Here is a 20,990-nt window from a genome sequence, read left to right as displayed (position 1 = left end):
CTCCTCGGCACACTGGGCGGCATCGTGCTGTGCTGCGCGTGGTGCCTGCTCGTGCGACGCTCGGCGCACGTGTACGCGTGCTCGCTGGCGTGCTGCGTGCGACGCCGCGCGTCCGAGCACGACTCGGCCGGCTCCGTCTACCCGCCGCCGCATTATAGCCGCTGCGGGTCCTTCCACCAGGCGCCGCCGCCGTACTCAGAGGTAGTTCACTGCTCTATAGTCCGGGCGCCGAGCACGCAGAATTTCGTCCAATGACCCCAAGCTACCCATCCTTATCGCTCGCGCGTAATTATAATGCTGTCGCGACTGTGCGACGGGCGGCCGCAGTGAGTGTGCGAGCGCAACAGCAATATAATTACGCGCGAGCGATAAGGATGTGTAGCTTGGGGGTCACTGGACGAAATTCTACGTGCTCGGCGACCGGGCTTTAGAATATCATCGTGCTGCGTGCGGCGCCGCGCGTCCGAGCACGACTCCGTCTACCCGCCGCCGCATTACAGCCGCTGCGGGTCGTTTCACCAAGCACCGCCGTCGTACTCAGAGGTAGTTCACTGCTCTATAGTCCGGTCGCCGAGCACGCAGAATTTCGTCCAATGACCCCAAGCTACCCATCCTTATCGCTCGCACACTCACTGCGGCCGCCCGTCGCAAAGTCGCGACAGCAATATAATTACGCGCGAGCGATAAGGATGTGTAGCTTGGGGTCATTGGACGAAATTCTACGTGCTCGGTGACCGGGCTTTAGAATATACCTACGTGCTGCGTGCGGCGCCGCGCGTCCGAGCACGACTCCGCCGGCTCCGTCTACCCGCCGCCTCATTACAGCCGCTGCGGGTCGTTTCACCAGGCGCCGCCGCCTTATTCAGAGGTAGTTTACTGCTCTATAGTCCGGTCGCCGAGCACGCAGAATTTCGTCCAATGACCCCAAGCTACCCATCCTTATCGCTCGCGCGTAATTATATTGCTGTCGCGACTGTGCGACGGGCGCCCGCAGTGAGTGTGCGAGGCTTTAGAATATACCATCGTGCTGCGTGCGGCGCCGCGCGTCCGAGCACGACTCCGCCGGCTCCGTCTACCCGCCGCCTCATTACAGCCGCTGCGGGTCCTTCCACCAGGCGCCGGCGCAGTACTCAGAGGTAGTTCACTGCTATAGGATACAAGCTACTCCGAAACGCTGATACGTAGTTTCGGATCGTCTGTCACCGTCGCTCATGCTGACATCTCGCTTTACGTGAGAGGGATGGCAACTTTCGAAACTTCGGACAACGTTTTTCAGAGTAATCCCTCTGAGCACAACTCGACCGGCTCCGTCTACCCGCCGCCGCATTACAGCCGCTGCGGGTCGTTCCACCAGGCGCCGCCGCCGTACTCAGAGGTATTGTCTACTGTTTGAAACTTAAACGACGAGAGAAGAGACGGAATAGGAAAAAAAGAAATAGAAAGAAGAAAGAAACCATTTATTTGGTTCCAATATTAGAAAAAAATAACACACAATTTGAACAAGTAAAAGGTAGTTAGAACCAAAAATGGCCACCGTTCAGCATGTGTCATGCTCTGAGGACAGGCCATTTTGGAAGACACGAAAGAATAAACTGAAAAGAGCCTCGATGCAGTAACTACGCGCTCTCAAGATTCGGTTCGTAATGCCGATAAAACCATGTGTAACTGTTCTGAGAATTAAGGCCTAGTTCAGACACGTATTTTAAAATGACGCCCAAAACTGGTTTAATCTTTTGAATTAAATCTAAATGATTGAATTGAAATGATTAAACTAATGACAGGACATTATAGATTGTTTCATTCACCAAGACGCGCCCCACCAATTTTTCGTCGAGGGAAGCGCGGGGTGCGGGGAATCTCATCCGAGCAATCCGAGCGTGCGGTGCACTCATAGATAATTTAGCGTGTACCGATCCGATATCATATCCCCCAAACATTAGCAAAATCAAAAATCAAAATCAAAAGTATTTATTCAGTTTAGACCACAAGTGGCACTTATGAACGTCAAAATTATTATAGAAAATAATAAAAAAGAAAAGTTAGCCCTTATGGGGCAATTTACATGTCTCCTTATCTTTTGGGCCCTACCAGCGCTTCGAGACAAACATATGGCAAGTGCTGAGAAGAAACGCCGGAACAAACTCAGTCACCACTAATTGCCGGGAAATATCTAACGCTAAGAATAACCAAATTCGAGTACATCAAATATGTGCAGACTGAACTGACCACGCATCCTTGTCATCAATATAGTCTCGAACCTTGTAGTACCCTTTGGACATAAGGGTATTTTTTATATGTATCTTAAATTTGTTTATTGGTAATTCGACAAGGTTGTGTGGTATTTTGTTAAATATGGTATCTAATACATTTCCCCAAGAATGAATTACCTATTTTATGCAACCTAAAAGATGGAACAGCAAGTTTATTCTTATGTCTCGTGTTAAATGAGTGGACGTCGCTTTTCTTAGTAAATAAATGTAGATGTTTACGGACATACATAATGTTATCAAATATATATTGCGAAGCCACAGTCAATATATTGATTTCTTTAAAAACTTCTCTAAGCGAGTCACGTGGTTTAAGACCGTATATTGCCCGAACAGCTCTTTTCTGTAAAATTAAAATTGATTCTATGTCTGCTGCTGAGCCCCACAGTAAAAGACCATAAGCCATAATACTATGAAAATAACTAAAATATACAAGCCTTGCTGTTTCAACATCAGTCAAGTTTCTGATCTTTCTCACCGCAAAGGCAGCTGAACTAAGTCTTCCCGCCAAGGCAGCAATATGGGGGCCCCATTGTAATTTACAGTCTAGAGTAATACCTAGAAAAACAGTAGAGTTTATAAGTTCAATACGTTCATTATTTACTGTAATATTTGTGTTAACTTGTTTGACGTTAGGCATAGTGAATTTTAAACATTTAGTTTTTTTTGCGTTTAATAGCAAATTATTAGTTGTAAACCAGTCTAATACTTTGGAAAGAGCATTATTCACGTCGTCAAATATTTCCTGACGCCTGTTAGTTTTAAAAATTAAAGAAGTGTCATCAGCAAATAATACTATCTCACAAAGGTCCTTTGAATAAAAAGGTAGATCATTTATATAAATCAGAAAGAGCAATGGTCCCAGTATTGAGCCTTGGGGCACTCCCATTTTTAGAGGGGCGCCTGAAGAGTTAGTTCCGTGAATATTTACTTTTTGTAATCTGTCTGAGAGGTAAGAGTGTAATAGGCTTAAGGCCTTGCCTGATATGCCATAATGCTCTAGCTTAAATAAGAATGGTGGAGCGCGTCTTCGTGGATGAAACAATCTATTTCTCTGTTAGTCTCATGGTTGGAACTCTTGATCTTCTCAAGTATATTATAAAGCCTTTTGATTCAGTGACGCAATATCGTCCGCAGGTAACGTCGAAGCCGGACCTGTATCCGCTGGTGATCACGTGCGGCGACGGCGACGGCAAGGGCGGCGGCAACTACCTCATGGTGCACTACTTCCGGAACTACGTCATACGCGCGCCAGGTGCGTCGTAACATTTATTATGAAGGTTTCATTTCGTAATAGATTTCTTGCGTGATCGAATCAGAAATGTGAAGATCTGCAGGAAAACCAAAGTAGTCGATATAGTCCGCAGAAGAGCCAAACTTAAGTATCAGTAAGCTGGGCAAACACTGCACAAGTGCACATAGCTCGTAGAGTGATGATGGCCTTTGGGGCAGAAAAGTTCTCGAGTGGCGACCACGGGTCGGAAAACGTAGTAGGTAAGAAGGCCTCCTATTGAACGAGGACCTTATGAAGGTTGCGGGAATCACTTGGATGCGGGCAGCGGACAGGTCGCTGTGGAAGCAGTGCAATGCATGTAACTTTCTAGCTTACCAACAAGAGTGAAAGTTGAACCTTTATTTTTCGATAGTTATTACGAAATGTAGGTAATGTACCAAAATTTCTCGACCAGTTTTAGCTACAGAAGTACAGACTGATTAAACAACATCTTTGGTTCAAATTCAAATTCGTTGATTTTGCAAGTAGGCTTATAAAAATCTTTTTTACACGTCCCGTTTAAAAAATCTTCTACTAAATTGACAATAATGAAATATGTCTACAAAATATCTTAAAGCCCTTTCGACTGCGAAAAAAGTCAGATATTTACCTATACTTACGTAAAGTGACCGCCCTAGCTGCCTGCTATGGCTTCTCCTGGAGAGAGCCGTAAGATGCATAATGCGCCTAGATACAATCAAGTGCGGCTTAATACCGCCCACGCATTCTAATCAGCTTGCAGATTATCAAGGAAAGGCATAACTCAATTACCAAGCCCTGTGCATACTTTGTTAGTTAACGAGAAACTGCAGGGAAAGCCAGACGCATTCTTTTAAATATTTAGACCGCAATTTTGAATTAGTCCACGAACGTCTTTTAAATAAAGCCATCGCTGTCGATTTCTAGTTACTCGCTGTTGAACTGTCGAAAAAACTTAAGGCTAGCTAGGTATTAATTACTAGGTTTTCGTGGCAAAGAAAAATGTTAGACCCAGTGAAAGATATTTTCAAGAAGCACGAAGGTGCTATACGGCTTGCAAAGCTGAATGTGACTACTGTTAGTATTTTACACATTAAAACTGTGTGTGTTGTCAGTACATAAAAACTGTATGGCTATGAGTTAAGTAACTATAGAAGATTTTTAAAATGTATTTATGCGTTTGTTTCAGGCTCTCTCTCAGCGACGAGTACTGCAGAATCTCTCAACTCCAGTTTCATATGCAACGCAGCAAATGAGGTAAGTAGTAAAATTTTGATAAATATTATGTATGTTCTTTGCAAAAAATAATCCAATTAAGTAATCTCCAAAATTTAATATTATTTTATAAATATTTTTGGTTTGCTCTGAAAAAGTTGTAAGTTCACGCTCGCTCCACGTTGGGCGCCAATTAACGGCCGGTTCAAACATGTCTCCGTTTTACTGTTCCGTTTTATCGTGTACGTTTTTTTTCGTCGATGGCGTATGTCGTTGTATGAGCGACTTCACACATGACACTGTATACTGTGTTAGGTTCGTTCATGTAACTGTGACTACACTCAACATCAAATAAACCGCACCTTCCGCGACGCGAACTTTAAAGATTTTCTTCTGACACAATCATGGTACCCCAACAATATTGGTGTTATTTGAAAGCCCAATAAATATCCTTAAAGAAAAATACATTTCATTTCTAAATAAACATATACCATATACCATAAATGTGACTTGAAAATAGACCTCACTTTGGGCTCACCTCTGGGATCAATTAGACCAATTTTTATGGTTATAAAACCAAATAAAGATCTCACGTGTCCTCTTTAACAGATGGATAGCGATTAATCCCAACTTAACAGTTTTATAGTAATAAAAAATGGCTATAGCGTAACTACCTATTTTTTGAAGAAGTGTCTCTGGATCCTTGTAAAGACACATTTTTGGGGTAAAAACCTTTCCTTTAATGAAATGAAGTATAGAACTAGGCTTACAAATGGTACCAATGTTGGTGGGAAGTGGGGATTCATACGTTTGATAAGTGCTTGTCGCGGGAGGTGCGATTTATTTGATGCCGAGTGTATATTCAATATTCTGTGATTTTATTCTAGTCACCATGCATAGGGTCTCACCGTAATTTATAGTAAGATGTGAGCTGCAGTTTTCTACTTAGTATCAACATTAGCTCATCTTAAGATGGTCTCGACTCTTGTTGCAGGCAAATTCGATCATACCGCCGCCATACTCGTGCGCGAGCAACTACTCGGATTGCGGCGTGGCGTGCGGCCGCTCGCTGCTACGCTCGCTGTCCTCGCTGACGGAGCCGCGCGCAGCCCCTGTCCTACCGGTAAGTTGCTAACGCCACCCCTGTCTTACCGGCAAGTTCCTAACGCCGCCCCGTAACATACTAAACTACTCGGATTGCGGCGTGACGTGCGGTCAACGCTGCTACGCTCGCTGACCTCGCTGACGGAGCCGCGCGCCGCCCCCGTCCTACCGGTAAGTTGCTAGCGCCGCCCCTGTCTTACCGGTAAGTTGCTAACCGCCGCCCCTGTCTTACCGTTAAGTTGCTAACGCCGCCCCTGTCTTACCGGTAAGTTGCTAACGCCGCCCCTGTCTTACCGTTAAGTTGCTAAAGCCGCCCCTGTCTTACCGGTAAGTTGCTAACGCCGCCCCTGACTTACCGGTAAGTTGCTAACGAAGCCCCTGTCTTACCGGTAAGTTGCTAACGCCGCCCCTGTCTTACCGGTAAGTAGCTTACGCCGCCCCTGTCTTACCGGTAAGTTGCTTACGCCGCCCCTGTCTTACCGGTAAGTTGCTAACGCCGCCCCTGTCTTACCGGTAAGTTGCTAACGCCGCCCCTGTCTTACCGGTAAGTTGCTTACGCCGCCCCTGTCTTACCGGTAAGTTGCTAACGCCGCCCCTGTCTTACCGGTAAGTTGCTAGCGCCGCCCCTGTCTTACCGGTAAGTTGCTAACGCCGCCCCTGTGCTACCGGTAACATACTAAACTACTCGGATTGCGGCGTGGCGTGCGGCCGCTCGCTGCTACGCTCGCTGTCCTCGCTGACGGAGCCGCGTGCAGCCCCTGTCCTACCGGTAAGTTGCTAACGCCGCCCCTGTCTTACCGGTAAGTTGCTAACGCCGCCCCTGTCTTACCGGTAAGTTGCTAACGCCGCCCCTGTCTTACCGGTAAGTTGCTTACGCCGCCCCTGTCTTACCGGTAAGTTGCTAACGCCGCCCCTGTCTTACCGGTAAGTTGCTAACGCCGCCCCTGTCTTACCGGTAAGTTGCTAACGCCGCCCCTGTCTTACCGGTAAGTTGCTTACGCCGCCCCTGTCTTACCGGTAAGTTGCTAACGCCGCCCCTGTCTTACCGGTAAGTTGCTAACGCCGCCCCTGTCTTACCGGTAAGTTGCTTACGCCGCCCCTGTCTTACCGGTAAGTTGCTAACGCCGCCCCTGTCTTACCGGTAAGTTGCTAGCGCCGCCCCTGTCTTACCGGTAAGTTGCTAACGCCGCCCCTGTCTTACCGGTAAGTTGCTAACGCCGCCCCTGTCTTACCGGTAAGTTGCTAACGCCGCCCCTGTCTTACCGGTAAGTTGCTAACGCCGCCCCTGTCTTACCGGTAAGTTGCTAACGCCGCCCCTGTCTTACCGGTAAGTTGCTAACGCCGCCCCTGTCTTACCGGTAAGTTGCTTACGCCGCCCCTGTCTTACCGGTAAGTTGCTAACGCCGCCCCTGTCTTACCGGTAAGTTGCTAACGCCGCCCCTGTCTTACCGGTAAGTTGCTAACGCCGCCCCTGTCTTACCGGTAAGTTGCTTACGCCGCCCCTGTCTTACCGGTAAGTTGCTAACGCCGCCCCTGTCTTACCGGTAAGTTGCTAACGCCGCCCCTGTCTTACCGGTAAGTTGCTTACGCCGCCCCTGTCTTACCGGTAAGTTGCTAACGCCGCCCCTGTCTTACCGGTAAGTTGCTAGCGCCGCCCCTGTCTTACCGGTAAGTTGCTAACGCCGCCCCTGTCTTACCGGTAAGTTGCTAACGCCGCCCCTGTCTTACCGGTAAGTTGCTTACGCCGCCCCTGTCTTACCGGTAAGTTGCTAACGCCGCCCCTGTCTTACCGGTAAGTTGCTAACGCCGCCCCTGTCTTACCGGTAAGTTGCTAACGCCGCCCCTGTCTTACCGGTAAGTTGCTAACGCCGCCCCTGTCTTACCGGTAAGTTGCTTACGCCGCCCCTGTCTTACCGGTAAGTTGCTAACGCCGCCCCTGTCTTACCGGTAAGTTGCTAACGCCGCCCCTGTCTTACCGGTAAGTTGCTAACGCCGCCCCTGTCTTACCGGTAAGTTGCTTACGCCGCCCCTGTCTTACCGGTAAGTTGCTAACGCCGCCCCTGTCTTACCGGTAAGTTGCTAACGCCGCCCCTGTCTTACCGGTAAGTTGCTTACGCCGCCCCTGTCTTACCGGTAAGTTGCTAACGCCGCCCCTGTCTTACCGGTAAGTTGCTAGCGCCGCCCCTGTCTTACCGGTAAGTTGCTAACGCCGCCCCTGTCTTACCGGTAAGTTGCTAACGCCGCCCCTGTCTTACCGGTAAGTTGCTTACCCCGCCCCTGTCTTACCGGTAAGTTGCTAACGCCGCCCCTGTCTTACCGGTAAGTTGCTAACGCCGCCCCTGTCTTACCGGTAAGTTGCTAACGCCGCCCCTGTCTTACCGGTAAGTTGCTTACGCCGCCCCTGTCTTACCGGTAAGTTGCTAACGCCGCCCGTCTTACCGGTAAGTTGCTAACGCCGCCCCTGTCTTACCGATAAGTTGCTAACGCCGCCCCTGTCTTACCGGTAAGTTGCTAACGCCGCCCCTGTCTTACCGGTAAGTTGCTTACGCCGCCCCTGTCTTACCGGTAAGTTGCTAACGCCGCCCGTCTTACCGGTAAGTTGCTAGCGCCGCCCCTGTCTTACCGGTAAGTTGCTAACGCCGCCCCCATCCTACCGGTAAGTCGCTAACGCCGCCCCTGTCCTACCGGTAAGTTGCTAACGCCGCCCCTGTCCTACCGGTGAGTTGCTAACGCCGCCCCTGTGCTACCGGTAACATACTAAACTACTCGGATTGCGGCGTGGCGTGCGGCCGCTCGCTGCTACGCTCGCTGTCCTCGCTGACGGAGCCGCGTGCAGCCCCTGTCCTACCGGTAAGTTGCTAACGCCGCAAAATGCTGGACATGGGGCTCCTGCATGACGTAGTGCGCGGGCGCCTTGATTGCCCGGAGCTCGTGGCGCAGTTGGCGCTGCGGGCTCCGGCGCGTCGCACGCGCCACACGACCTTGTTTGCCGTCCCGTCACATGCCACTAACTACGGCAGCAATGCTGTGCTAGCTAGACTCGCTAATACTTATAATAGGGAGTTCAGTGAAATAGATCTTTTCATGGGTAGCAAAAAATTTTTCCTAGACAATGTCAGAAAGATATTTATGTGAAGTAACGCATTATTGCTATTATTATTTACTTTATTTATTTATACTATACAAATATTATCTTATATCGTAGTTTGTTTTAATCAAGACTAATAATTTTTTATTCAATAAAACAATAATTTTATAATATATTTACATAAACTTAAAATTACTTAAAAACTAAAATTTAAAAATTAGTAATGATAAAAACTATTTACAAAATTGTTGTTATTGTTTGTTTTAATTAAATTTGTTTGTTTTGCGACGAGTATATTTTTACATACCAGTATTTATCAATGTGTGTGTGGACTGGATCATTTAACACAACACTTGATCTTGCCAAAAACATATTATCTTGGGGCAGTATAGAATTGTGGTCAGGTGTCTATATAGCCTCGTAGCGCCCACGGATTTTTTGGATCCTCTTTAACTACGACCCGACCGTCCTTCTTATAGGACTTATAGTTATAGTCCTATCAGCCCAAGATTTTGAGTTGAAATTCGTATGTGTTAGAGTTACCGGTTTGAAGTGAAACTTTCAGGGTATAATTATGATTATATTAGCATGTGTTTTTAAATTCAATTATTTGTCTACCTTTTGTTCTTTACAAAGGCCATCGGGCCACAAATTCTAGATTAAAAGGAAGTATTAAGTGATGTAAAATTAAATAATACAAAAAATTAGTAGTGTAAAGAGTATTAAATTAATAATAATAATAAATATAATAAATATTTTTGAACAATTTCACACATAACGCTATCTAGCCCCATAGTAAGCAATTAATATGCTTGTGTTATGGGTGCTCGCTTAACGGATATACTACATTATATACGTTTTAAATACATACATATTATACTAGTAACACCCAGACCCATCACAGAAATTAAAATTCATCATTTCAATTTCTGCCCGGCTGGGAATCGAACCCGGGACCTCTCGGCATAGTAGTCCCTTTTAGAACTACTACACCAAACGGCCGACAAATAATTAATTAATTAAATTAATTATTAGTGAAAGATAAGTTGCATTTTTATATTAGTAATATTCCATAAACCAATATAACACAAAGCCACAAACTAAAAATATTATGATATTTTTAGTACTAGCTTCGACCCAACTGCCTTCACAAAGTACATATTATTTCAAACCAAGATTTCGCAGAATTTCTGCCCTAAAAATGCAAAGTAATTATCTCTATTTAAGTAATACCTATTTGTTAGCAACTTTTTGCATAAAAACATACTCGACAACCACGGATTATCATAAAAAAATGCGATTTACTAACTACGTGTTAGTGAGCCGTCCATACCGCCGGCCATTTTTCAAAAAATCCCATCTGTCAATTGTGACAGCCAATGGTAGCATACCGGAAACTGTTCCCTAATATTTCGTTCAGAAATTGAATTAAATTATTTCTTTAAGCCGCGAAATTTCAAAAATCTAGACAAAGTTTAATAATATGGCCTTCTGAAAGGCGCATGGGCGGTAATTGAAAGTTAGTTGAAAAAAGTTCTGGGCTGTAGTCGCCATGTTTATTTTGGGTTATCAAAAGGCGCGTGGGCGCTACGAGGATAAATTTCTTTACTGTTTTTAACTTGATAGTTTAAGCAAATTTCGTTAATGCTGTGGATAACCTTTTTGGCCTAATTAGTTTAAGAAAAATATTTGATTTAAGTCTAATTATGTATCGGCTGTTGTTATTCCAAATAAATAAAATAAAATAAAATAAAACGCCGCCCCTGTCTTACCGGTAAGTTGCTAACGCCGCCCCTGTGCTACCGGTAACATACTAAACTACTCGGATAGCGGCGTGGCGTGCGGCCAACGCTACTACGCTCGCTGTCCTCGCTGACGGAGCCGCGAGCCGCCCCTATCCTACCGGTAACTATGTAACGCTGCCGTTATACTTAATACCTGTATCGTATTCACGCCGCCCCCGCTTTAACGGTAACAGGCTCTTGCTGTCCCTCCCAGTGGTACTGGTGGTAGCAAGAGCATGTTAATGCACATATGCCGCCACCGTAGTAACGGTGATATAAGTATGCCACCCGCGCGGTTCCGGAAACTAGCATAAGCAGACCTAATGGTTCCGATAAAGCACTCACGCCGCCCGTGGCGTACCATCATGATTTAGTAATAAACGCACTAACACCGCCTTACTGGTAACGCATTGATGCTAATGTTTCCTCAGCGGTACCGCTGTAACAAATAAACCACTCCACACCACACCATATTCAAGTGGTACCGGTACCTACCCCCGGGACAAACTTGACCTTCATTGGTTGGGTTTTTGTGGCGGTCAAGCTGTAGATCCTGGCTACACAGGAGTTGCAGTGGTGGGAACGAGAGGTGGGAATAGTCCCGTTACCTACCCAAGTAGCATTTTACTCCATTTAAGAGTTCACATTTAGTTCCAATGTGTACTTAAAGCATTAGTACAGTTCACTCGTGATGTATAAGCTGTATTATTGCAATTAATTACACCTATACCTGTCTAAGGGACTTATAGGAGTGTAGACTAGTGTAGAGTTATACTTTTATACGATTGTTGGTGTTATAATACTCTAACAACTATCCTTTAGTCAGCCGTCTGACTAAGAGCATTATAGGAGGGTAGAGATACGGCAATCGCTGTTTAACGGCCTACTTGTACTATGTTATAGAGCTAGCATTTTAATAGAACACACGTGGTCATTTATAAAGCCAAAGGCTGTTATGTTTACTTGTTTTAGACTGTTATACAGCTAGTAGCTGTAGTAGGACTTGTTTGTGATAATTAAAATAACCTTTTTTTACTATCTGTACAAAAGTGTTTCAATGGTTCGCATGTGCACTGTAGGCTGTTACAAGGACTATAATGTGTTGTCCATTAACATCAATAGCAGTTTATTTGTCCACAAGTACTACTCTTATTTGCTTTAAGCTGAACATGAATGTGAATGTGATATTCTATTACACATTTCCCCAAGCCTGTTTTTAGTTGTTCATGGTGGTTCTGTACATGATGCAGAGGAAAATATTATGCCTGAACCTGCCCTTCAAAATATACAGATATCAGAGTGTGATGATTGCAGTTCTAGTGATAGTGAATACCATTTTGATTTGGACAATTATTTAACCTTTCGCAAAAAAATAAAAACATGGGCTATTGAAAATCGTATTCCTCATTCCGCTTTGAATAAATTCTGTACCCCCAGTGAAAAGGGATCTAACTCGACTTAGATCAAAATTGACTTTATAACATAATGTGAATCTCTGAAAAATTAGCTATTTTTGTATCTAATCGGTATGTTTCTACGACGTATAGAAAAGAAAATAATTTTGTGCCAGATGATACAAGTAAGGCTTTGTGAACCAATTTTGAGTTTTCTTTCGTGTATATTGATACATGTCTACTTTTAACAAAGTGTACCGGAGGCTTCTTTCACTTTTTTTTTATGATTAAAGTTGTTCAGATTGAGTTTGTGATTAACAATATAAGATGACTCATATTAATATACACAAAAAAAACTTTGTATTGTTGGTTGGTGAAAAAGAATGTAACTTAATTTATAGCACAAAAAGTCAAAGACAAAAGATTATTTATTTTGTGTATAATGATTCAATTAGACTAATACCATTAACCACAAAAGTTTCGTACATGTGTAAAATGTTATAAGTTACTTAGATCAAAAACATTTGAAAATCGCAACTAATAATTTGGTTAATTATTTGGTGTAAAATGATATAACTTAGCCCAAACGTCAGACTAAAGGAAAAAATAATGTCGTAGTTTTGAAATCAAAGAATTTTAGTTAATAGTTTTAATAAATAATGGTGAATATCTACTAGTAAAACATACAGGGTGTTGATTTCAATACCCGCCATATTTAGGGAGTAGATTAAGTAGCTTATTCTGATCACGAATCAGCAAAAAAACTGACTTCCAAATTTTTTATTATTATTTTTTAAATATCTACGATTTCCATAATCGACCACTACAGTGCAGAATAGTCCCCCAACGCAAACGGCGCGCGGCGCTCACCCGGTGACCCGGGCAAACGCTGCGCCCCCCGTCCCGCGCCCCACTACCCGCGCTCGCCCATGAGTCAGTCAACTATCAGCCACAATCAGCTGTGAGTTCAAAGACGACTACTGGACAGAGCTTAATCCAAATCTACCCTAAAAATGTAATGAGTAAATTAGTTACTTACACCTTATCATGTTACGAGTTTATTTGTTGTTCTAAAAACTCATTAATTAAGTATTCTTTAATTAATAAAAAAACCTTTTACACGAATTTGCTTCCTTCCGCAAAATAATTTTTTTTACAGAACCTACATTATTATTATTTTTTAATTAAACCATGCTTTTATGTGTGTGATAAGCTTGTACCTACTTATCATTCAAAAGTACTGTAAACAGATGACAATAATGCTCTTTCATACAGGTTCGTTATTCCTTACATTTCCAGCTCTCTACCTTAATAACTTTTACGTCTTTACGATAGTAATTATTAAAATAAAACTTAACTTACTTAATACCGCAAACTGAACACCTAGAAATAACACACTGGCAAACTCTTGTTCCTTCACTTTCGATAGGAGATAAGACAAGATTTTGTTTTTAAACTCGATTGATTTCAGTCCCTAAACAAAATTTCATATCTTAAAAGAAAATTTCATATCTTTCATTTGGAGCGGTGACTTGTAATTGAATACAATAATACCACCGCCTTGCGCGCGGCACGGACATCGGGCTCGCACGGAATAGGTACTTCCCCATCTTCGTGTTTCGGGCGTCATCGGGCGGCCGGCGCTCAATCGTGGATCATCGATTTTCTCTGTTCATCAGTCCGATTTTGCTATCCACGCAGAGAGGCCGCGCGCACGCTCCGCGAAATCTAGCTCGTATTTAGAATACCTAGTACTCAATCGCTATTTTCTTATTTCTTGCCTTGTAACTTCAACTTTTCTCTTCCTCTCTGCTTGATAACTGTTTTCTAGTACTTATTACTTCCTACTACCGTAATAACGTAATTTCATTTCTATCGGCGTTTAATTTAAATACCCTGAACGAATGTTAGTTAGGTTCAGGTTAGACTTCCATTCTTCATAACTTACATAAAATAATTCATCATCATGTTCGGGATTATTTTATATGAATGTAATTTCATTACACGAAATAACTACCAAAATTTATTGATATTCTTATCGTTTTAATAATAACGATTAGTAATTAAAGATCTACAAATCATTTGCATTTGAGTGTTTTGAAAGCTTGCTTTAAGAGCATTAATGATAGGACGAATCTTTAGTTCACAAAGATTAAACAAAGTATTTTTCCCGCCGCTTTTACATTCTCATTCGTTGATAGACTTCCTGTACTAAACTGACGAAATTAAACTTTTCTGATGTTAAAAATTACGTAAAGTAGTTGAAAATGAAGAATAACGATAACTACCGATTCACGACGACATTCGATGGACGTATTTCATCGAATGCACTTTTCTAATTGCAAATTTGCGATTTTTGATTGTTTTCTCGTGCGGTTTTGAGTATTTAGTGTGTGATAGTGAGTGTAATAATAGTGAGTGAGTGTTAGGAAGATGCCAAACCATACGTACAGTGCTCGTGAGTACGTAAACATGGTTTACTGTTACGGGAGGGCACGTGGAAACGCATCTGAAGTCGCATCGGTGAGTAGGTACCTAGTTCTAAACTTAAAGGAATGTGTTTTTTTTAATGTAGGGAGTAAATAATCTGGTAATTTTGTGTACAAAATACTCCCGCGATTGCGGTAGGTAGTGGCGGAAAGCGCGTAGGTACGCTCCAATACACACACACACACACACACACACACACATAGGAAACAGCAAACTAATTTAAAACGAACTTTAACTTTAGTTAGTCAAACAAAAATACCTATTTACACTACCTATTTTACGTGGCTTCCTTCAGTAGACTATCAGACATGATAAGCGAGCGATCCGCGTAGCTCGATGGGTGCCGCAGTTGAAACGTATTGCAGTATTACGAGCCACAGTACAGTTGATGTCGCACGGAAAATATTCGCTAAAAATTCTACTTTAGTTTGTAATTTTTTTTTTGTTGGATAATGCGTTTATATAAGTCATAATAGATCACCTAAATAAATATGGCGAGGATTGAAATCAACACCCTGTATAATTGAATTCATAGTGCCTAACGTTGTCAATAAAAGTACTTAATAAGTCCATTATCGAATTTACAAGAGCTCCAACTACCAGAACTCTTTATAAACAAAACTCATCACCTTTGACAACAAATTGAACTGGGCGAGTCATGTCGAGAACAAAATAAAAGTGGCCTATATAGCATTCCATCAGTGCAAGAGACTCATTGGTAGTAGATGAGGTCTCAACCCAAAGATAACACTTTGGCTCTACACGGTCGGTTATATGGCCCTCTTACACACATTATTATGGATCACTTGTGTGGTGGCACAGAACACAACTATCCACAGCAAGATCAAAACTCCAAAGCCTGCAACGCCTAGTAAGCATAGCGGCCACTAGTTGTATGAGAACTACTCCATCGACATCACTTGAGTACCTTCTGAATCTTAGATCTTTAGACCTCTTCATTCAGGAGGAAGCGCAAGCAGCCGCTCTAAGACTTAAAGGTAAGAACGGCATATAGAAGCAAAACAAGGAGATAGGATATTCCACGATCCTGCACAAAACCCTAATAAAAGAAATACCTCTCACCGAGGCACCCATCGACAGAATTCCCTGTATTCACATCTTCGACTGGAGATATAATATCCAGCTTACAGCGGAAACGCAAGATTGCTCTGGAATCAATGAAGTTAGGATATACACTGACGGCTCCAAAATCCAAAAAGGTACGGGAGCTGGTGTCTTCTCGCATTACCTAAATATACTAAGAATATCAACATCACTAGATAAACACAATACAATTTTCCAAGCAGAATGCAATCAGAGCAGCACAGGTGGTTGCAACCATAGACATCCGAGGTCTGAATATAAAAATAATCTCAGATAGTGCAAGCAATACAAAGCAACTTAATATACTACATTATAATACTTATATTGGAATGCCATGACGCGCTCCTAAGTCATTGCAGACGCAAATGGCGTTATCCTGCACTCCTGTGGATCAAAGGGCACAGTAACTCCTTGAGCAACGACGCAGCAGATGAACTGGCCAGAAGGGGATCGTACACGACGGTATTTGGTCCGGAACAATAATAATGCCCATACCATAAGCACAGATCAAGACCTGGCTGCGCTCCAAAATAGAAAAATAACACCACACAGAATGGAAAGATTGTGAAAGATGCAGGCAAACAAAAGATGCAGTTGTGCATATATATCGAAAAAAATCTCCCGCAGCCTCATAAGACTAAACAGGGACAACATCCGCAAGGTCCTAAGTGTAATAACAGGTATGTTAAACAAACACCTACACAATATAGCTGTTACAGACAGCCTACTGTGCAGAAGATGCATGGAGGCAGAAGAAAAACCTCAGCACGTGCACAAGGAGTACACAAGCGTAGCAGATCAACAGGCTCAAATTCTCCAATCACCAGGGTCGCTGCAGAAGGCCTGTAGCGACTTAGATAGGCTGCTGCTACCTGGGGGATCTGGAGTGGTTGGAATAGGAAGATAAACTACAAATAACGCACAATGGTCTAATCAAAAGGCTAAGTGCAATATTCGATTGCCCTGCAAAACTAACTACGAAAGGCCTTATGAATGGATACTATGTATAAAGTAAATAATTATGTAAATGGCATGTGTGGCTGGACTTTATCTGCTTAGCTCGCAAGTATAACATGTCTTGTTAATTCATGTCATTATTGATTTAAGAAGATTCCCGCCTTAGGCAGTTCGATTTTTTCAAGTTATTTATGATTTAAGAAGAGGCTGACAAGGGTGGCTAAATTTCTTGCGCTGCTTCTTCTCAGCACTGGCCCATTTATGTCCCAAAATAAAAGTAGGGTTCAAGTAATACTAGGACGTGTTAAAGGGCTTTTTAGAAGCCTCTTTGTTGAAAACAAATGCATTTTATGACTTTACTTTTATATTATCCTTCTGTAGCCAAAAGGCAATCAATATAGCTTGACATCACCATCTCTGGTCCAGGGTTTGATTCCTAATAGGTTAATTGTAGAAAACAAACTTTTCTCTGTCTCCTGTCTAATTAGTTGATGTGAAACCATTGTTGTTTCTGGTCTTTACTACACAATTGCTTCAGCTATACTTTCTTTAAAATAGGAGATAATGTATGTGATTTAGGCCGATATCATTCATGGTATATGGTGTAATAATTAATAAAATAGTAGTTTCAGATCAGAATAAACATTTAAGGAGTAAATAATTAGAATTCAGTCTCAAATTCTAGCCTTATTCCTATACAATCGCCACTTATATCACTTTACACATAATTATTTGGATACTTAGATCGCTGTTATGTTAGTTAGATTAGTTTACACATTTTTTTTCTCACCAAAAAATTGGTGTATATTGATATAAGTAACAATTTTTGGACGATTTACCCTAAATAACCTGAAATAATGATTCCTCATAGTGTAATTACTTATGTTTGTTTTACAACTTTTTCTAAAATTGAAGAAACAAAAAATTATCAACAGAAATGGCGGAAAATGTATCACTTTACACTTGATAGCGTATGGTCAATTCAGTGTGGTGTAAAATGATTTATGTCCCATTACATCACTTTACACGAATGTAAAGTTGTCGTGCATGGTGATATAACTGTGTTTTTATTTAATTACGTAAAAACCACATGCTATATTTCCCAAACTGGCACACTGCCTAATTATATCTAACATTACCTTTCACCTAAAAAATATTTCACCAAGTTATCTCTAATAGCGATGAAGCAGGATTTTTTTTTACTTCAAATGCGATTTCCCAAAAATCACCATTTTCGACTTAACTCCCTTTTCACTGGGGGTACAGAATTGTCAGGCATAATAAACGAATTTAAACCGGGATCACTACCGTCTGATGCTTTAGGTATTCATACTTGACTAGGATACTACGTACCTGGGCTAGGCGATTTAACGGACATTAATAATTTTTATTGCGGATCTTTAAATTTCCGGATTTGAAAGAATTAAAGATACACAATTGACCTGAAATAGGTACATCTTAAAGCTGTACATAAGTTCACATTAGAATAAATTTATAGACATTAGCGCTGTAGTGGTACAAATGTGGAACTTCATATAGATAACAGCATTCTAACAGAACACATGTGAACCTAAGATACGCTCACCGCATTAAATTGGAGTTATAACAGTTCACATAGCCGTATTTCATTTCCACCATTTTGTTCTACATAACCTAAAATATTTACCAAATAAATCTCCAAAATTAATGCAGATTTATCACAAAATTCGCAGATAGAGCGATTGAGTTTTGGTTTCATGTTATAATTAATTACCGTAATATAATTATAATGCCAATACAATATCAAAAACTGAAAATTGTAGATTTCCTCTCAGCCAGATTTAAATATTTTAAAATGAATATCGCGTTTTTACAGAGGCGCGGAAAATTTTAGCTGTAAATATGTATACATTTCACGATAAAGTTGCATTCCCAATGGCATTAACATTATTAAGTATTTAAAACCCGTGTTATTATTTGCATAAATGATTATCCGCCCGAGTTGTTTCCCTCTTGGCACTCACGTACAAATACCAAACTAATATTAAAATGTGGAAATAATTTAGGACACACGTGAACTTTATGTAGCATTGGAGTACTTTTGTCGGACTTTATAACTTTGAAAGCTGTGCATTTAGCCACTTGTTACTCTTTATTACACTCACGTACGTTGTATGGTTCACACTGCGTCCCATATAGTGCCGTAAGTCAGCCTTAAGTCCGATGTTACTACTTAAACTGCTATTATAATGCTATTATACTGCTAATGTACAGCCATAGTGAACTTAAGGCTGTCTAATTTGTGCCCAAACTGGTTCTATAAAAGCATTATAGCAAGCTATACAGCTCGTATACAGCTGACATACACAGCTTGTAAAGTACATGTGAACGACTAGTGAACTCTTAAATGGAGTAAAATGCTACTTGGGTAGGTACTATGAATGCAGTGCTTTTCTCGCTGTTGTCACTAGCGCTCTCTAGCGAGCGCTAGTATGATAGATAAGTCGTTAGTTTACACTACGCTCATCACTTACGTGTGATCCGATTTAAAATGAAACATTTTTCTACCAGTTTTAAACACGTTCAGGCATGGCATTGATTTGGGAACTAATTAGGAGACTGTTGCAAATGATGGAAAATGTTTTTTGCAGATCATTACTTATTTAAAAGTATAAAAATTATCTCGTCACAGGTCACTGCCCCCGCCATCGCCGCCGCCCCGGCCCGAAGCAGGACCACGTCGGACTCCGCTTGCGCGCGCTCGCGGGCCGAGTCCCAGGCCTTCCGGGACAACCTCATCACTTCCCCTGTACAGCCCCTTGTAAGTATAAGCAATATCTAATATACTTGCGCTCATATTTGTGGTATTTTTTATAAAGTTCGTTCGCCAAGCACGTAGAATTTCGTCCAATGACCCCAAGCTACCCGTCGCGACTGTGCGACGGGCGGCCGCAGTGAGTGTGTAAGCGCGACAGCAATATAATTACGCGCGAGCGATAAGGATAGGTAGCTTGGGGTAATTGGACGAAATTCTACATGCTCGACGACCGGACTTTAGGTAGATTTTTTATTAGATTTGATATTATTGTATGAGACTAAAATCTTCTATGTAGGTAGATACACCGAGACAGCTTATTTTCTCAGATATGATTTACGCACGCATCAACGAATTATGCTGTCGATTATGCGAGCGAGTGAGAGAAGCAGAAGTGCCGTAAAGCGACCTTGCCCTCCCTGTTATTGACTAAAGTTATTTTAGGCAACGGGCATATCTCTGTGCGGTGTTTAGAATTAAAATGTTTCATAATTACTTTTAATTTTTCCACAGGACCCCTCATTCGACTTAGAGCTCGAGCTGATAGACTGCGAGATGTACTGCGACGGCGGCTGCAAGCCTCGCCTGGGGTCTTCGCCCCCGGGCCACCATTCGCCCGGCGCGCCCGAGCCCTGCCCGCGGGCCGCCTACGCGCCGCGCCCGACCCCGCCCGCGCCCGCGTCCCCCCCTCGTCCCACCAGCCCCACCCAGTCCCAGGACTCCACGCGAAGACCCAGCGACGAGCGCCGCCCTCGCAAGAAGCCCAGGAAATCGAGCTTATACATGCCTCTCTCCGTTGCCTACCCCACCAGGACCAGACCCTCTCCTGGTGCCCGCGTCTCCTCTCGCTCGGCCCCTGCTACTCCTTGCGGTGCGCTCCCCAATCTCCTCACGTTCACGCAGCGCGTATCCGCCTCCCGAGTAGGCTCACGCTCCTCTCGCTTCGAGGAGGAAAGCAACCCATTGCTAGCCGACATCGAAAACGCTCGCACCGACCATAAATTTTAACTTTTTAAATCACCGTCTTGACCACTGGCCTAACTCCGGAGTCATTCTGCCAGGCGTGAACCGACGTTATGAATGTTGTGATTGTATTATAATCTGTGCTCAGTATAAAGTAGAGCGAACACTTACGCAATTAAGTAGTTAGTTTAATGTTATTCAAATATATTGCATTTAAATGTAAGTAAAAGAGCTTGTTGGACCATTGTTCACTTGCCTTCTGATAAGAAATAAATTTCGAAACGCCTGTGTTGTGTTATTAATTTGAAGACCCCATTACCTCATGATAAAATATAGCCCTTTTGAGCAATAAAACAGTCAAACTACAAACCCTATCGACTCATTTCCCATTTCACTGTTGGAAAATCAGCCCAAAAACATTTTAAAAGTCTGGCTGCGTGACTGTGACGGCTGTTCATCACATTAATTTTCGATACTGGTCTGAAACCATGTGGGCGACCGCGTGAGTTTTGGCGGAAGTCCTAAACTTAATCAGGATTTAGGAGTTGATAAAGCTCTGCGATTTCTGACGAATGCTC

The 20,990-nt window shown here is 42.7% G+C and overlaps 1 protein-coding gene across 1 annotated transcript; it reads left to right on the top strand.

Moving 5' to 3' along the window:
• The first annotated feature begins 1,240 nt into the window (after positions 1-1,240).
• On the top strand, positions 1,241-20,457 carry LOC135072172 (uncharacterized). The gene is made up of 6 exons (XM_063966129.1): positions 1,241-1,375; positions 3,405-3,522; positions 4,709-4,776; positions 5,729-5,857; positions 19,327-19,455; positions 19,963-20,457. Exons 1-6 carry the CDS (start codon positions 1,241-1,243, stop codon positions 20,455-20,457), a joined length of 1,074 nt encoding a protein of 357 aa, XP_063822199.1.
• Positions 20,458-20,990: the final 533 nt, after the last annotated feature.

The sequence above is a fragment of the Ostrinia nubilalis genome, chromosome 5 (assembly GCF_963855985.1).
Source record: "Ostrinia nubilalis chromosome 5, ilOstNubi1.1, whole genome shotgun sequence".
Lineage (NCBI taxonomy): Eukaryota > Metazoa > Arthropoda > Insecta > Lepidoptera > Crambidae > Ostrinia > Ostrinia nubilalis.
The sequence above is the reverse complement of the archived record's forward strand: the minus strand, read 5'-3'. Positions and strand labels throughout refer to the sequence as shown.

Bases quoted from the DNA above. Each gene is read 5' to 3' on its own strand.
- LOC135072172 (XM_063966129.1), top strand. From the start codon at position 1,241: ATGGCAACTTTCGAAACTTCGGACAACGTTTTTCAGAGTAATCCCTCT. The intron at 1,376-3,404 runs GTATTGTCTACT...TATCGTCCGCAG, and splicing joins CGCCGCCGCCGTACTCAGAG to GTAACGTCGAAGCCGGACCT. The intron at 5,858-19,326 runs GTAAGTTGCTAA...ATCTCGTCACAG, and splicing joins GCGCAGCCCCTGTCCTACCG to GTCACTGCCCCCGCCATCGC.